This window comes from Apodemus sylvaticus, chromosome 3, assembly GCF_947179515.1.
Source record: "Apodemus sylvaticus chromosome 3, mApoSyl1.1, whole genome shotgun sequence".
In the NCBI taxonomy this organism is placed as follows: Eukaryota; Metazoa; Chordata; class Mammalia; order Rodentia; family Muridae; genus Apodemus; species Apodemus sylvaticus.
This window is the reverse complement of record NC_067474.1, coordinates 55,382,508-55,399,139: the sequence shown is the minus strand read 5'-3', so window position 1 is coordinate 55,399,139 and position 16,632 is coordinate 55,382,508. Positions and strand designations below refer to the sequence as shown.

The 16,632-nt window shown below is 50.8% G+C and overlaps 1 protein-coding gene across 1 annotated transcript; it reads left to right on the top strand.

The window, feature by feature from the left end:
• Positions 1-6,196: 6,196 nt before the first annotated feature.
• Positions 6,197-15,899, top strand: Nol6 (nucleolar protein 6). The gene is made up of 25 exons (XM_052176264.1): positions 6,197-6,388; positions 6,875-7,075; positions 7,159-7,275; positions 8,121-8,300; positions 8,492-8,795; positions 8,898-9,052; positions 9,136-9,256; positions 9,475-9,533; positions 9,618-9,719; positions 9,886-10,001; positions 10,092-10,269; positions 10,382-10,504; positions 10,657-10,805; positions 10,906-10,981; positions 11,177-11,317; positions 11,422-11,539; positions 11,620-11,774; positions 11,935-12,098; positions 12,385-12,537; positions 12,713-12,810; positions 13,641-13,765; positions 13,893-13,982; positions 14,275-14,469; positions 14,579-14,680; positions 14,868-15,899. The coding sequence occupies exons 1-25, from the start codon at positions 6,335-6,337 to the stop codon at positions 15,015-15,017; spliced, it is 3,426 nt and encodes a 1,141-aa protein (XP_052032224.1). The 5' UTR covers positions 6,197-6,334; the 3' UTR covers positions 15,018-15,899.
• Positions 15,900-16,632: the final 733 nt, after the last annotated feature.

The following is a 16,632-nucleotide window of genomic DNA, read 5'->3' as shown; positions in this document are numbered from 1 at the left end:
TAAATATCATTTTTTTAGTCAGGGTTTCTCTGTGCAGCCTGGCTGTCCTGAACTCACTCTGTAGACCAGGCTGGCCTCCAACTCAGAAATCCACCTGCCTCTGCCTCCCAAGTGTTAAGATTACAGGTGTGCGCCACCACTGCCCAATAAATCTTTTTTTAACTTTAATTTTTTCCAAACTTTATATTTTTAAATTTTGAACCTTTATTTTATTTTAAGATTTATTTATTATATATAAGTACACTGTAGTTGTCTTCAGACACTCCAGAAGAGGGTGTCAGATCGCTTACAGATGGTTTGTGAGCCACCATGTGGTTGCTGGGATTTGAACTCAGGACTTTCAGAAGAGCAGTCAGTGCTCTCAAATGCTAAGCCATCTCTCCAGCCCATAATAAATTAATCTTAAAAAAAAAATCTTAACTGGGCAGTGGTGGTGCACGTCTTTAATCCCAGCACTTGGGAGGCAGAAGTAGGCAGATTTCTGAGTTCAAAGCCAGCCTGCTCTTCAGAGTGAGTATCAGGACAGCCAGGGCTATACAGAGAAACCCTGTCTTGAAAAACAAAACAAAACAAAACAAAAAATCTTTAAAAGAAATAAAGATTTATTTATTTTATATGAGTACACTATCACTGTCTTCATCAGAGACACCAGAAGAGGACATCAGATCTCACTCATTACAGATGGTTGTGAGCCACCACCTGGGATTTGAACTCAGGACCTCTAAGAGAGCAATCAGTGCTCTTAACCACTGAGCCAGTTCTCCAGCACCAAAAGTAAATTTCTAAAGATGAAAGGAAATCCCAGCTGATCTCAGCACTCAGGAGGCAGAGGCAGGCAGATCTCTCTGAGTTCGAGACCAGCCTGGTCTACAGATTCAGTTGCAGGACAGCCAGGGCTATACAGAGAAACACTGTCTCAAAAAAGCAAAACAAATTAAGACAGTGCTATTAAAAGTCACAGTCATCTGATGAAAACTAACAATTGTTAAGCATCTACATGTAATTTCTTTACATATAGCATCTCAGTTAAACATCACAAAATCCATTACATGGTCATTCATTTTACTGAGTTAAGGTTTACAGAGGTTAGGTAACAAGTTACCCAAGGTCACTCAATTAGCACATGGCAGAACCTGCAGTTAGCCTCAATCATCCCGCCTCACAGATTTGAGGGGAGGAGGGGAGTGTCTTTCTTATGTTGTAGCCCAGGTTGTCCTCGAGCTCCTGCTTCAGCCTCCACAGTGCTAAGATCTCAGGTGTGCACCATTACACCCAGCTGCCACCCCCACCCTTCAGTGAGACTGTAGCTAGCTGCCTGGCTCTAATGCGCTGCCGCCGCCGCTGCCACAGCTATCTAGTACATCAGGGCACCGCCCACACAGCAAGCGCCCAGTGTGCCTGCTTACATCTTCCTCTCAGCTGTCAAGATGCTCCCGAGAAAGCCATTCATTCTTCCTTTCATTCAACAAATACATAGAGAGTGCTTCGTGCGTGACAGGCCCTATGCTAATTGCTGAGAGAACAGGGAATAAGACAGCATTGGATAAGCTTTCCTGGGCATGGATCTAGGACACCAGCACTTGGAAGACAGGAGATAAGAAACTCAAGGCTAGACAGGAAGAGCTGGCCCAGTGGTTAAGAGCACCTGTTGCTCTTGCTAAGGACACAGGTTCAAGTCCCAGCACTCACATGGAGGCTTACAATGGTTGCTAACTCCAGTTATCAGGAGATACATTGCTATCTTCTAGCCTCCTTAGGCACCCATGTGGTACTCATGCATGTACATAAAAATAAATACATTTATACATTTAAAATAAAATAATAAATAAAAGAAACTCAAGGCCAATCTCAGCTTCAGATCATTCTAGGTTACTCAGGAAAGGAGGAGGGGGGAGGGAGGGATGGAGGGAGGGAGGGAGGGAGGAAAAAGAAGCAAACAAGAGTCACCACCACATCTGACAGAAGGAGCAAGCCAACTCCTGCACGATGCCCTCCACATGTACGCCATGACACAAAATAAATGGAAAATATAAAAATGATAAAACAAATAACTGATCTGTGCTATCATCCGGTGGGTTTGCACACTATGACTGAAACAGAAACAAAGAAGCAGTCAGAAAATGTCAATGTGGTGGCGCTTGGGAGACAGAGGCAAGGAGGCCAGGAATTCAGGTCTTCCTCAGCACCACAACACGGAGGCCATCCTGGGCCATGTGAAACCTTGTCACAAAAAGAACAGCAAACACACAAAAATCCCAAATGAGGTGCTCGCCTACCATACTAGAGGCTCTGAATTATAAAAACAAAACAAACAACAATAAACAACAACAGCCAGGCACAGAGGCACATGGCTTTATTGCCAGCACTCCGGAGGCACAGGCAAGCAGATGTCTGTGATTTCAAGGACAGCATGGTCTATGTAGCAAGTCCTAGTTAAGGATACAGAGCGAGCACCTGTCATAGACACAAACACACATACACGCACATACACATGCACAGACACACAGACACACACATACGCACACTAACACACACACACACACACACACAAACACACATACACACTCACACAGGCACACACAGACACACACACAGAGACAGAGACAGAGAAATACGTACAGTGGTGAATACCTGTAGTTCCAGCTACTTGAAGTGGCTGAAGCAGGAACCTCTCTTAGGTCTATAAGTTCAAGACCAGTTTAGGCAATGTAGAAAGATCCTTTATTTCAAAAAGAAACAAAAAAGGAAAGATGTAGTTACAATGAGAGCAAGAAGAGGAAGAAGGTGGGAAGAGACATGAAGTTACATGTAACCAGATAAAGGGAACTAACCCATGAAACAAAGGTAAGAGTGTTCTTCCAGGGTTCTGGCTTATGGTCAACTAATCCAAGACACCAAGTGCACAGGGCTTGACATTTCTTTTTCTTTTTTTCCCTTTGGTTTTTTTGAGACAGGGTTTCTCTGTGTAGCCCTGGCTGTCCTGGAACTCACTCTGTAGACCAGGCTGGCCTCAAACTTAGAAATCCGCCTGCCTCTGCCTCCCAAAGTGCTGGGATTACAGGCGTGCGCCACCACCGCCCAGCTGACATTTCTTATACACATCTATCATCATTATTTTTTGCAATAATTTTGAAGGCATGAAGGAGTCATGAAGAGCAGCTGAGGCTCTTGGCACAGTGAGAGGCCACGGAAGGCCATTGGTGAAGGTGCAGCCTCAGTTGCAATTGATGGCCCAGGACTTGAAGGGGTCATGCATAGGAGCAGAGGCTTGTCACCATGAAGAGAGCCTATGAGAGGCTATTGGTGCAGCCTAATTACAGTGGAAGATATCAGCGTTTTGGAGATGCCAGTGCCATGAGATGACCACCAAGAACAGCAGCAGCAGTGAGTACAGGCAGCTGGAACCTAGAAGACAAGCTGTGTGCTACAAAGGGCAGAGCTGGAGAAGTGAGCTATGCCCTTGGAGGAGCCCAGAAGATCGTGAGTTGGATCCCAGACATTGAACCATTGGAGTTTGAGTTTTGCTTTTGGTTGTGACTGTGCCCTGATATGTTTCCCTGTTGAAGAAAATATTTTAGTGGAGCCCACAGTTAAAAGACTGTGAATTTTTAAAAGACTGTGAATTTTAAAGATATTGGACACTTTAAGGTGATTGAACGTTTAATATGTAAAGACTGTGGGACTTTTAAAGTAATTTAGATCTTGGGGATGAATAAGAAAGTAAGGGTTGAGGCTTAATAGTGATGTATTTGTGTGTCAAGTTGACAAGGGGCCAATTGTACTGGCTAGTTTTATGTGTCAACTTGACACAGGCTGGAGTTATCACAGAAAGGAGCTTCAGTTGGGGAAGTGCCTCCATGAGATCCAGCTGTGGGGCATTTTCTCAATTAGTGATCAAGGGAGAGGGCCCTTTGTGGGTGGTACCACCTTTGGGCCGGTACTCTTGGGTTTTATAAGAGAGCAGGCTGAGCAAGCCAGGGGAAGCAAGCCAGTAAGAAACATCCCTCCATGGCCTCTGCATCAGCTCCTGCTTCCTGACCTGCTTGAGTTCCAGTCCTGACTTCCTTTAGGGATGAACTGCAACGTGGAAGTGTAAGCTCAATAAATCCTTTCCTCCCCAACTTGCTTCTTGGTCATGATGTTTGTGCAGGAATAGAAACCCTGACTAAGACAGTGTGTGTGTGTGTGTGTGTGTGTGTGCACGTGTGTGCGTGTGTGCACTCAATCGGCCAAGTCAAAGGATCTCTGAATTTGTAGCCAGCTGGTCAACAGAATGAGTTCCAGGACAGCCAGGACTACATAAAGACATCCTGTTCCAAAAGAAAACAAAACAAAACAAAACACACACACACACACACACACACACACACACACACACACACAATTTACTTCAAGAATAGAAAGATGGTTCATCAGCTAAGAGTTCTGGCTGCTCTTCCAGAGAACCTGGTTCAGTTCCCAGCACCTACATATTGACTCACAGCTATCTGTACCTCTAGTTTGAGAACATCCAGTGACCTCATCTGGCCTCCTCCTGCATGGTACACACATGGTGCAGAGATATACTTGGAGGAATATATATGTGCCCCCACACATAAAATAAAATCATTACTATTACTTGCATGGTCTGTGTCTATAATCTCAGCTGTCAGGAGTCAGGTACAGATGAATCTCTTGTGAGATCCAGGCCAATCGGGGATGCATAGAGAGACTTTAAAACAGAATTATTTGCATTTAATATGTATGTGTACCTCAGGAGTGCCTGGTGCCAAAGGGTTTCCTACAACTGAAGTAACAGGCAGCAGTTGTAAGCCTCAAAGCTGCACAGGTGCTGGGAGCCAAAAACTAGGCCTCCGCTTGAGTAGCAGTGCTTTTAAGCCTTGGCCATGTCTCCAGGGTGGAATTCTTTGTTGTTGTTTTTCAAAACTCTTTTCCCCCTTAATTATATTTTATTTTGGGTGTGTGAAAGCACACAGGTATCACTTGACTGCATTGTGGAGGTCAGAAACAACTGCCAGCAATCACTTCTCTCCTTTTATTAGTGTGGGTCCCAGGTCTTAGTGGCAGCTACTTTTACCCACGGTGTGGTCTCCTATGTGCTAAGGTGCCAACTCTGACCTCCTCCCCTCCCCTATACTCCCCTCTGCTTTATTTCATTTATCCTAATGTGTAGGCCTTGCACGCCTGAAACTTCCTGTGTAGACTAGGCTGACCTTGAACTCAGAGATCTGCCTGCCTCTGCCCCCCTGTGTGCACCTATAGTCCACTGGAGTGCTGGGATTAAAGATATGTGTCACCAAGACCAATTCAGTTTATTTATTGAGCTTGGCTATCTTTAGATAGCCCTGGCTGGTCTGAAACTCCGTGTAGACTAGGTTCGCCTTGAGCTCAAAGAGATCTGCCTGCCTTTCTCCCAAGTGTTAGGATTAAAGGGGTAAGCACCATCCCACCTTGGCCTAGATATGAGACGTCTTAAAAGGTAGATGCCAACGTGTCATTGTGTCATTTTGAGTGTCCCTAATAGTTCAGACTCGGCCTTGTGAATATTATTAGGATGAGCCTTCATGCCCAGTTCCGAGTAGTTTTGTAAAATAATATGTAAATAAAGGCAAATTAGCAAAATGTTTAGAACTTTGCAGTTATGTTTCTGTGTTTAAAGTTTTAGTATTTCAATAGGTTATCTTACATTTTAAGAAGGAAAAGCTTAAGCCGAGCGGTGATGGCGCACGCCTTTAATTCCAGCACTTGGGAGGCAGAGGCAGGAAGATTTCTGAGTTCGAGGCCAGTCTGTTTACAGAGTGAGTTCCAGGACAGCCAGGGCTACACAGAGAAACCCTGTCTCGGAAAAAAAAATAAAAAAATAAAAAAAAAAAGGAAAAGTTTGAGAGAAACTATGTTAGAAGTCTAAATACTTGAACTAAACCTATTTGTGAAAACGGGAAAAAAAATTCAAGATATATTTTGGAGGTAGACAACAAGGAAACAAAAAAAAAAAAACAACAAAACCCCACAACACCGGAAGCCAAAGCAAGGGCCTCCCTTTTCAGGAAGTGAGGAAAAGAACGCGACCAGCTGCGGTCCCAAGCGCTTCCGGTTTCGTGCGGCGCAGAGGCGGTAAATCGGCGAACCTTGTTTGGTTCCTCCCACAATGGGCGGATCCCTTCGAACCACTGACCACTAGTGAGCGAGACGGCGTGCACTAGCCCAATGGTCCTGCAGTGGGTGGGGCCTGTGGCAAGGGTTTGCGCCCTGGAGTTGCGTTTAGGCCCACGTGGGAAGCAACGGGGTAGATCCGGCTTGGATCCCAAGTGCTGGAGAGAGACCTGCTGGGAGGATGGGACCGGCCCCCGCCGGAGAGCAGCAACGCGGAGCAATGGAGGAGCCAGAGGTGGTTTGCTCTAAATGTGCTTTATTTTGGCTACAGAGCCTGAGATAGTCAGGCCTGATAGCTAGCCTGTGAGAGACTTCAGGACGGCCTACTAATGGAGGAATCATGAAACCTTTTTTTCTAACCTAAATTACTGGAAAAAAGATTTTTAGAGAAGCTAGCCCTGGCAAGATCTGGATCGAGCAGGAGTAGAGGTGATCCTTGGAAAGGCCTAAGCCTGTCTCAGCAAAAGATTTGTGGTGTCTGGAAACAGGCGGGCTTTGGAACACTACCTCGGGCCGTGACTAGTAAACTCAGGTCTAAGCAGGACTGCATTCTTATGCTGTCAGATTTCTCTCAGTGATGGATATCCCGAGTTTTATAAAAATCTTAACGCCCACTGAAAGGGAGGAACTCGAGTAGATGAAGACTTTACCCACAAACTTTATCGGCTGATCTATAGAGACCCCCCGATTTCATGTTGTTTTTTGTCTGTTCTGGTCGTAGGTGATGGAACTTGCCTTAGAAGGCTTGCGCAAACAGAAGGCGTCCTCACGAAAGCGTGCCACACCAGAAGCGCCTGCAGAGGGTCTCCTGCAGCCCACAAAACTCAGTCGGGAAGAACTGTACAAGGAACCTACAAACGAGGAGCTCAATCGCCTCCGGGAGACGGAGAGCTTGTTCCACTCCAGCTTGCTTCGTTTACAAGTACTTGGGTGGCCAGGGCACAGGTTGGAGGGGTTTGCGTGGGATCCCGAGGCTCATCGATTCTTCCCTTCCCTCTCCTAAAGGTAGAGGAGTTACTGAAGGAGGTCAAACTGTCGGAGAAGAAGAAAGAGAGAATCGATGCTTTCCTGAAGGAGGTGACCAAGCGGATCCAGAAAGTGCCTTCGGTCCCTGAGGCTGAGGTAAGACAGTAGCCTTGGGGACAGCGAGTCTTTGCTGTTCTCCTAAGAAATTGCGTTACTAAGGAAACCATTCTCATTGCAAGAAGGACAACCAGGACACAGGTCATGCATTCACCTCTCAAACTTAGTTACATCTTGTACAAAGTTTGTAGGTGTTTTGTTTGTTTGAACAGGATCTTATATACCCCTGGCTGGCCGTGAACTCACTGACTTTGAATAGTCCTGCACCGTTCCCAAGGACTGAGGTTGAGGGCCTGAGCCATGTTTATATATATATATATATATATATATATATATATATATATATATATACACACACATATATTTTTTTTAATTATTCATTTATTTTTGAGACAGGGTTTCTCTGTGTAATCCTGGCTGTCCTGGAACTCAATCTGTAGACTAGGCTGGCCTCAAACTCAGAAATCCACCTGCCTCTGCTTCCCAAGTGCTGGGATTTGGGATTAAAGGCATGTGCCACCACTGCCTGGCATAAGATTTATTTATTTTATGTATGTGAGTATCCTGTAGCTGTTTTCAGACACACCAGAAGAGGGCATCAGATCCGCATTACAGATGGTTGTGAGCCACCTTGTGGTTTCTGATCTTCCTGCCTTCCGAAATGCTGGGATTGTACGAACGAGCCATCTTTCCTAGCCTGAAAATGGGTAACGATAGAAATAAGTCATGGTGGCTTAAATGTCATTCGAGTTGTCTTCGCAGAGGGAAGAGGGTTTGTGGAAGACTGTGAGTCCTAGTTAACGTGCTGGCATGCTGTCTACCAGACATCAGGGGCTTTGTGGGGAAGGTGAGAGAATCCATGTTTCCTGTTTCTGTCCCCACAGCTCACTGACCAATCATGGCTCCCAGCTGGGGTCCGAGTGCCCGTCCACCAAGTGCCCTACGCTGTGAAGGGCTCCTTCCGCTTCCGGCCTCCATCCCAGATCACTATTGTGGGCAGCTACCTTCTGGGAACTTGTATGCGACCAGATGTCAATGTGGATGTGGCTCTGACCATGCCCAGGGTAAGGCCCGTGGTTTGGGGCTTTAGACGCCGGCAAAGGGTCCCTTTGGGACTTTGTCTGAAAACTGGGTGTGTTCCTCCTGTTGATTCAGTCAGGGAAACCCCCCCTGCGCCTTAAGCCTTGTTACAACCTAGTCCCCAGTTCCGTGAACACTTACGTGTCTGACCTTCTCTCTTCCCTGACGCCTCCAGGAGATCTTCCAGGACAAAGACGGGCTGAACCAGCGCTACTTCCGCAAGCGAGCCCTTTACCTGGCTCACTTGGCTTCCCACCTGGCCCAGGACCCGCTCTTTGGCAGTGTCCGCTTCTCCTACACCAATGGCTGCCACCTGAAGCCCTCACTGCTGCTGCGGCCACACGGGAAAGATGAGCGCCTGGTTACTGTGCGTCTGCTTCCCTGCCCGCCTGCGGACTTCTTCCGCCCCTGCCGATTGCTGCCAACTAAGAACAACGTGCGCTCTGCCTGGTACCGAGGGCAGACCTGTCCAGATTATGGTAAGCAGGCACCGGTGGGTGCTGGAATGTGCTGGTGGATGAGGGTTTGGTGGCGCCCTCTCTTCTAATAGCCTCTGCTTGTTTCCCTCACACCTTACTTAGAGCCTCCTACCCCCCACTATAACACCTGGATCCTGCAGGATACAGCTCTTGAGGCTCACACACACTTGCTGTCGAGCGTGCTGGGCTCTGCCCAGGGGCTGAGGGATGGAGTGGCACTTCTAAAGGTCTGGCTGAGGCAGCGGGAACTGGACAAGGTGAGTCGGGGTAGCCCGCGTTTTCTCACCTCATTGTGAGATGGGTTGCTTCTGAGCTCAGTCTGGTCGTGCTTCTCTTTCAGGGCCTGGGTGGATTTAACGGGTTCATTATCTCCATGCTGGTTGCCTTCCTCGTGTCTAGACGAAAGATGCATGCCACCATGAGTGGTTACCAGGTCCTCAGAAGTGTCCTGCAGTTTCTGGGTAAGGCAACTAGGCTGGACAGGCCAGGGGTTCCCCTTGTCCCCAGGGGTTCTCTCATTCCATCAGAGCCCTGTTAGTTTCTTGTCATCAGAGGAGAAAACTGAGTCTGAGACAGACAGTTGTAGCCACCCAGGCTGAGGGAGGCAGGGATGGTATCACTGTGGTTGGGTCCCCAAAGGACTTTCTAACACAGTACCTACCTCCTTGGTTCCCTCCAGCCACTACAGACCTGACGATCAACGGAATCAGTTTCTCTCTCAGCTCAGATCCCTCCTTGGTGAGTTAGGTAAGGGCAGGTATGTGCCCACAGGCCTGCAGGTAGAGCTCAACCCTGATTGGCTTCCCTCTGCTCCCCCCACAGCCAACCCTGGCTGAATTCCACCAGCTTTTCGCCGTTGTGTTTGTGGACCCATCAGGTCGCCTCAACCTCTGTGCGGATGTTACAGCTTCCACCTACAACCAGGTACCAACAGGTCCTCCTGCCCCTGGCCCTCCATATGTCTCCCTCTGCTCAGACTGCTCCTGTGTCTGTACCAGAACCCCAGAAACTCTATCCAAAGAAGTAGACTCGGACTGTGAGCCTTTCAGCCAGTGAGTTACAGTTTGGTCCCTCCCTACCCTGTGGCCAGGTGCAGTATGAGGCCGAGTTGTCCATGGCGTTGCTGGACAGCAAAGCTGATGATGGATTTCAGCTGCTCTTGATGACTCCCAAACCCATGATCCAGGCTTTTGACCACGTTGTCCAGTGAGTTTAGGGTGATGAGGGGGTCACGAGGGAGGAGGAGTCACGGACCTGGTGGGTTCTCATTGGTCCTGTCTGCCCTGTACCCTCCAGTCTCCACCCACTGAGTCGCCTGCAGGCATCGTGTCACCAGCTAAAGCTCTGGCCAGAGCTGCAGGACAACGGCGGGGACTATGTCTCGGCAGCTTTGGGCCCGCTGACCAACATTTTGGTGCAAGGTCTGGGGTGCCGGCTGCACCTGCTGGCTCACTCTCGGCCCCCAGTCCCAGAGGTGAGGCCACGTAGACTGGGAAGGTTGTGTGGGGTCCGGAGGGACTCAGGGAATGTTTCCAGACCAGGCTTGGCGACTTTTGGGTTAAAATCACCCTGTTTCCATCCTGCAGTGGGATATCAGCCAAGACCCCCCGAAGCACAAGGACGCCGGGACCCTGACCCTGGGCTTTCTCTTCCGGCCCGAGGGACTGACCAGTGTTATTGATCTTGGCCCAGAGGCTGACAGGCCTGAGGTGCGGAACCCCAGCCTGCCCCTGAGGAAGAGTGGGTGGATTGTCCTCATGCTACCCAAGTTGAGGCCTGTCTTCAGGGCTCGGAAGTGAGCGTGTTATCAGTCCAGCCCTCTGTCACCGCGCTGTGCTCCATCTCGTTCTTGTCTCTCCAGGCCGCTGATTTCCGTCAGTTCTGGGGGTCGCGCTCAGAGCTGAGGCGTTTCCAGGATGGAGCCATCCGGGAAGCTGTGGTCTGGGAGGCAGACTCTTTGTTTGAGAAGCGCCTTATTCCTCGTCAGGTGGTCACCCACCTCTTGGCACTGTGAGTGTTACCATCTTCACCCCAGGAGGCTGCTGTGGACGGGGCAGCCATTTTGGAAGGGAATAGCCCCTGATAACCCTCCCTCATCTGTGTCCCTCAGCCATGCTGACATCCCAGACACCTGTATCCAGTATGTGGGTGGCTTCCTCGATGCGCTCATCCAAGGCCCCAAAGAGGTAAGAGCCCGCCTGGGCCAGTGACTGTGGAATAGTGCTCGCTGGAGAACCCTTTCTACCCCAGCCAGAGTGCATCTCCTGGTGTCCAGCAGGGGGCGCCCCAGTCCTGTCATAACCTGAGTCATGGCAGGATCCTAGCCGGTGCTGGGGTTTTGTTAGACCCAGACCTCCTTCTGAGTGTCTTCCCTTCATCAGCTCTCCAGCACAGGTGAGGAGGCCCTGGCGCTGGCCGTGCGTTGCTACGATGACCTCAGCCGCCTGCTGTGGGGGCTGGAGGGCCTCCCCCTCACTGTGTCTTCCGTTCAGGGGGCTCACCCTGTCCTGCGCTATACAGAGGTAAGGTGCAGGAGGGCAGACCTTGTGGCTAGTGCCCCTACCCCAACCTCCCGTCTCTGGTCTGTCCCTCCCTGTCTCAGTCACCGTCCTTGTTTCTTCCACAGGTTTTCCCCCCATCTCCAGTCCGACCTGCCTACTCCTTCTATAACCGTCTCCAGGAGCTGGCCTCACTGTCACCCCGGCCGGATAAGCCCTGCCCAGCCTATGTGGAGCCTATGACTGGTAAGAGGGTCAGTCCTTGGGAGAGAGTGGGGAAGGCAGTAGACTGCAGTTTGAGATTTCTCACCCCCTCTGTCCTTCAGTGGTTTGTCACCTGGAGGGCAGCGGGCAGTGGCCTCAGGATGCAGAGGCTGTACAGCGGGTCCGAGCCGCCTTCCAGCTGCGCCTGGCGGAGGTGCTGACCCAGGAGCACAGACTACAGTGCCGTGCTACCGCCACACACACTGATGTCCTCAAGGTGAGGCTGCTACAGGGTGGGAAATACCAGAGAACAGGCTCCTGAGACATCAGGGTTTACAGGAGGACACCTGTGGGTCGGCCATGGGCTGGGGGACCAGGGGCAGTGGCGCACCCCCAAGCCATACATTCATTTGCTCTGCCGCATCCTCTTCCCACAGGATGGGTTTGTGTTTAGGATTCGGGTGGCCTATCAGCGGGAGCCACAGATCCTGAAGGAGGTGCGGAGCCCTGAGGGGATGATCTCTATGAGAGACACACCTGCGTCCCTCCGCCTGGAGAGAGACACCAGGCTGTTGCCCCTGCTCACCAGTGCCCTGCATGGGTAAGGTTGCAGGCATGGCATGAGCTCTTGTTGGATGTAGGCCTCCTCTTGCCCCCATTCTGCTTTCCTGGCTACCAGACTCTCTGGGAGGCCATGAGGCATAATGCCTCACTTGTAAACTTAGTAGTAACGTTAGTAATAACCTCCCGGGTATTTGCTAGGAGAGCATGGGAGAAGATACGTCCCATGTGTGGGCAGTGCTGGGCAGAGGTCGAGTGACAGGCAGTGGCTCTGACCCTGTGGGGCTCCGAGCTCCCCGGTCTCACTGCCAAGCCTTCCTCCCCAGACTCCAGCAGCAGTACCCGGCCTTCTCAGGTGTGGCCCGCCTGGCCAAGCGGTGGGTGCGCGCCCAGCTTCTGGGTGAGAGCTTCACTGACGAGAGCTTGGATCTGGTGGCTGCATCGCTCTTCCTGCACCCTGAGCCTTTCACCCCTCCCAGGTAATAACTTCCACATTTCCCTTTCCCAGGAAGATGCTCTGTGTGATGCAGTCTTTATTCTAAATGAGAGGGTGGCTGTGTGTTCCATAGAGGATGTTTTCAAATACTTCTCATAAACTTGACTAAGGGACTGGGGACTTCAGGCCTCAGAGGCTTTCTCATTCTATCTGTTCAGCGTCCCCCAGGTTGGCTTTCTTCGGTTCCTTTACCTGGTATCTACCTTTGATTGGAAGAACAACCCTCTCATTGTCAACCTCAACAGTGAGCTGACTGGTAAGTGGTAGGACTCAGATCAGACCACTGGAAGAACTTCCTTGGAAGTTTGTCCGGGAAAAGCTGGGTGGCAGTGGTGCATGCCTGTAATCTCAGCACTCTGGGAAGCAGAGGCAGGTGGATTTCTGAGTTCGAGGCCAGCCTGGTCTACACAGTGAGTTCCAGGACAGCCAGGGCTACACAGAGAAACCCTGTCTGGGGAAAAAAAAAAGTTTGTCCAGGAAACTTCTCTCATCCAAGATGTGTGAGTGAAATGGTCTGTCTTGAGGAAGAGAATTGTCAGATGGAAGAGGCAGAGGCCCATATCAAGTCTGGCTTAGAGAGCTTTGCCTAAGTGGTCCATGACAAAATTACTACTCAGGGCTGTGGAGCAAGGGAAAAGCAGAGGAAAGCTTTGTGAATTCTAGGTGAGAGGTGAGAGGTCTTGTGTGGGGAGCCAGGAAGTTAGACTGTGTGCCCACACCTTAGAGGTGGGATTGTTGGTTTCCCATTGTAATCTTAGGAGCTCTTGGGTCTCAGCAGAGAGCAGGGTGTCAGGTTCCTAATTCTCCACCAGGTGTGTGAGAGCCCAGATGAGGGGGGCCTTGGGCAGGCCTCAGCAGGCCAGGGACTAGTCTGGGGGTGACAAGCAGTGGAAAACTCTGCCTCAGGTCTGAAGCTGGGAGATTAACACCCCACCCCATTAACTTGAATGTGGCGTCCCTTTTATAACCTTTGTTCTTCGGGAGAGAGGTATTGGAAAATCCCTGTGATGGGCAGTTGCTGGGTGCACACACGGTGGGAAGACCAAGGTCTTGGGGAGGCTGACGTGGCACCCCTGTCCTCTCTAGCTGAGGAGCAGGCGGAGATTCGAAGTAGTTTCCTGGCTGCTCGATCACAACTCCCAGTCATGGTCCTCGCTACCCCCCAGGACCGCAGAAGCTCTGCGTGGACACAGGACGGACCCTCTGCCCAGGTTTAGCCCCTGCCTGCCCCTAAATTATTTAACTGACTTACTTGTTTATTTTACCCAGAGAAGAAAGTAGGCCCAACCCAAGCTAAAGACGCATGGTCAGTCTTGGTGTGGTTTTTCTGTGTCCCAGATCCTTCAGCAGCTCGTGAGCCTGGCGGCTGAGGCCCTCCCTATCCTGGAGAAGCAGCTGATGGATCCCCGGGGGCCTGGGGACATTCGGGTAAGGACCTGACTCACCCCTAGGAAGGGTCCGAAGTCTGCAGTCCAGGGGGCCTTCTCAGGACGCCCCGTGGCTTGCTCTGTGTGGTGAGACTGAATACAGAGAAGCTTTGGAGCCGCCATTGTGCTGGTAGTGAAGCCGGTGGGAATCCTGGCATCCTTCTGGACTCGAGCTGGCCCTGGCTGTTCTCTCTGGGGTTTGCCGTTCACGTGTTCATGAGGCGTACGGCCTATAATGCGTGGCTGGATGCGTGGGAAGGAGAACGTGGAAGGGTGACTTAAGGCTTCCGTAGACCGTGTTCCGGCCACCCTTCGACATGTTTGATGTCCTGATCCACCTGACTCCCCGCCACATTCCCCGACACCGCCAAGCTGTGGACCCTCCGGTTGCTTCCTTCTGCCGTGGTCTGCTCGCTGAGCTAGGGCCTTCGTCTCTGATGCCAGTCCTGGGCTATGATCCCCCTCAGCTCTATCTGGCACAGCTCAGGGTAAGTTCTCCAAGGACTGGCTGCTCTGGGGAGTGTTGTGTGGAGCTGCAGCCATGGAGGAGGTCCTCAGGTGCCTGTTGGAGTCTTGCTTGCATCCTGTCCTTTCTAGGAGGCCTTTGGGGACCTGGCTCTTTTCTTCTATGACCAACATGGCGGAGAGGCGATTGGTGTCCTCTGGAAGCCCAGCAGCTTCCAGCCCCAGCCCTTTAAGGTACGCCGGCCAGTGACACTGTCGTGTTACCAGGCGTGTACATGTGGTTCTCTTAGTATGCATTTCAGTGTGGCCCTGGGTCAGGTGTATGTGTGGGGCTCATATATCTGTTCACACTGCCCTGGCCTTGCGTCTTATGGAATGCGTTTGTGACACTTCAACTCAAATTTGCTATCTGATCCCTCAGGCCTCCAGCATAAAGGGCCGCATGGTGGTGTGTCAAGGTGGGGAGCTTGTGACGGTGCCCAACATAGAAGCCATCTTGGAGGACTTTGCTGTGTTGGGTGAAGGCCTGGTACAGGCTGTAGAGGCCAGAAGTGAGAGGTGGACCGTGTGACTCTAGCCATGGCACACTGACCCGTGGAGCCGCATGTCCGTGGGGCAGCCACTCAGTGCAGTGTGGACACCTGATGAACACTGGATCCTCCATCCCCAGAGAAAGCCCTGCGAGGCTTTTCAGTGTGATGCTTCAGCTCCCCGACAGGGGCCATGGTGTCCTGTGTGCCCTACACCTGACTATCCAAATTCCCAGAGGCAGAGACTGAGGCAGCTCAGAGGAAACTGAGTCTACCAGCTCCATTTGTCCATCCATCCTGCCTGAACTGTTGTTCATTTTGGTTTTCTCTCCATCTTCCCCTTCCCACTGGCAGGACAGATGTGTCCAGATGGCCGTGTGCCTTTCCCTGTTGCTGCTTCCGTCCTTTAGATTGGACTCCAGAGAAGTGGCTACTCCTGGGGGTCGGGGCTCCAGCACTGAGCAGTGGGAGGGGACTGTGTGTGTGTGGATGGAACAGTGGAAAAAGACGTAGACCAGGCAGGGCTGGGTGGATGGAGTTGTGGGGATCCCTGGTCCAGAAGAGAGACAGGGCTGGGTGCTGCAGCCTAGTAGCCTCTCTGAGTTCTGCCCACTCCCCATTGCTGTGCCACATGCCTGCTCTCCGGAGCTCTGAAGGAGGCAGGATGCTACCTCGCAGCCTGGTCCCGTCCCCTTCTGGCAGCCACTCCCCGCTGCTCTCTCCCTTAATCCTGACTGGTTTTTTTAGACTAAGCTCAAATAGCGCCCCTCCTCGCCCTGCCCCCACCCTGCCCCTCCTTCCCGTCTGTGAACTGTGAATGTGATTTTCCTGTTGAGTTCAGTTGGCAGGCGTGCATGCCAGTATGCACCTTCTATTGTCCTGATCTCTGATTTAAAATTAAATTGCTTAATTCTTTCTGGGTACCAGACTTGTCTTTTCTCATGATTTCAGCCTGGGCTGTGAGAAAGTTCTGTGAGGGCACAACACGCTGAGCCCAGGCCAATGGCTTGGTGTTTCTCACTGCATCTAGAGTGAGGCTCTCAGAGCCATGTGTAAGGGGAGCCGCAGGAGGTACCGGGGTACCACACAAGGCCACAAAGAAACAGGAGTCACAACCTGTGGACTATGCTGCAGCAGGTGAGGTGACAAAAGAAAACCTAAGGCTGATTGGCTGTAGTGGTGTCACCTGTAATACCGGCTTTCGGAGACAGGGCCAGGAGCCTGAAGTTCGAGGCCAGCCTCTTCTACAGAGTTCTAAGTTGGAGGTCAGTCTGAGCTACTGAGACCAAAGGCAACAGAGACCCAGTCTGTATATAAATGGAATTGAAAAAGCTTGAAGGTCAAGGTTGGAGAGATGTCTCAGTGGTTAAGAGCACCAGCCTGAGTTCAATTCCCAGCAACCACATGGTGGCTCACAACCATCTGTAATAGAATCCAGTGCCCTCTTCTGGTGTGTCTGAAGACAGCAACAGTGTACTCATGTACATAAAATCTTAAAATAAATAAAAAGGAAAACAATAATAATAATAATGAAAACAACCTGAAGGTCTGGCAATGAGGCTCAGCAGGTAAAGGTGCCTGGCACCTGAGTCCCATCCTTGGCTTCATATGGTGGAAGGTTGGGAGAGAGAGGGAATGAATCTACTCCTGTAAGTT

Bases quoted from the DNA above. Each gene is read 5' to 3' on its own strand.
- Nol6 (XM_052176264.1), top strand. From the start codon at position 6,335: ATGGGACCGGCCCCCGCCGGAGAGCAGCAACGCGGAGCAATGGAGGAG. The intron at 10,806-10,905 runs GTGAGTGTTACC...TGTGTCCCTCAG, and splicing joins GTCACCCACCTCTTGGCACT to CCATGCTGACATCCCAGACA. The intron at 12,099-12,384 runs GTAAGGTTGCAG...CTTCCTCCCCAG, and splicing joins CTCACCAGTGCCCTGCATGG to ACTCCAGCAGCAGTACCCGG.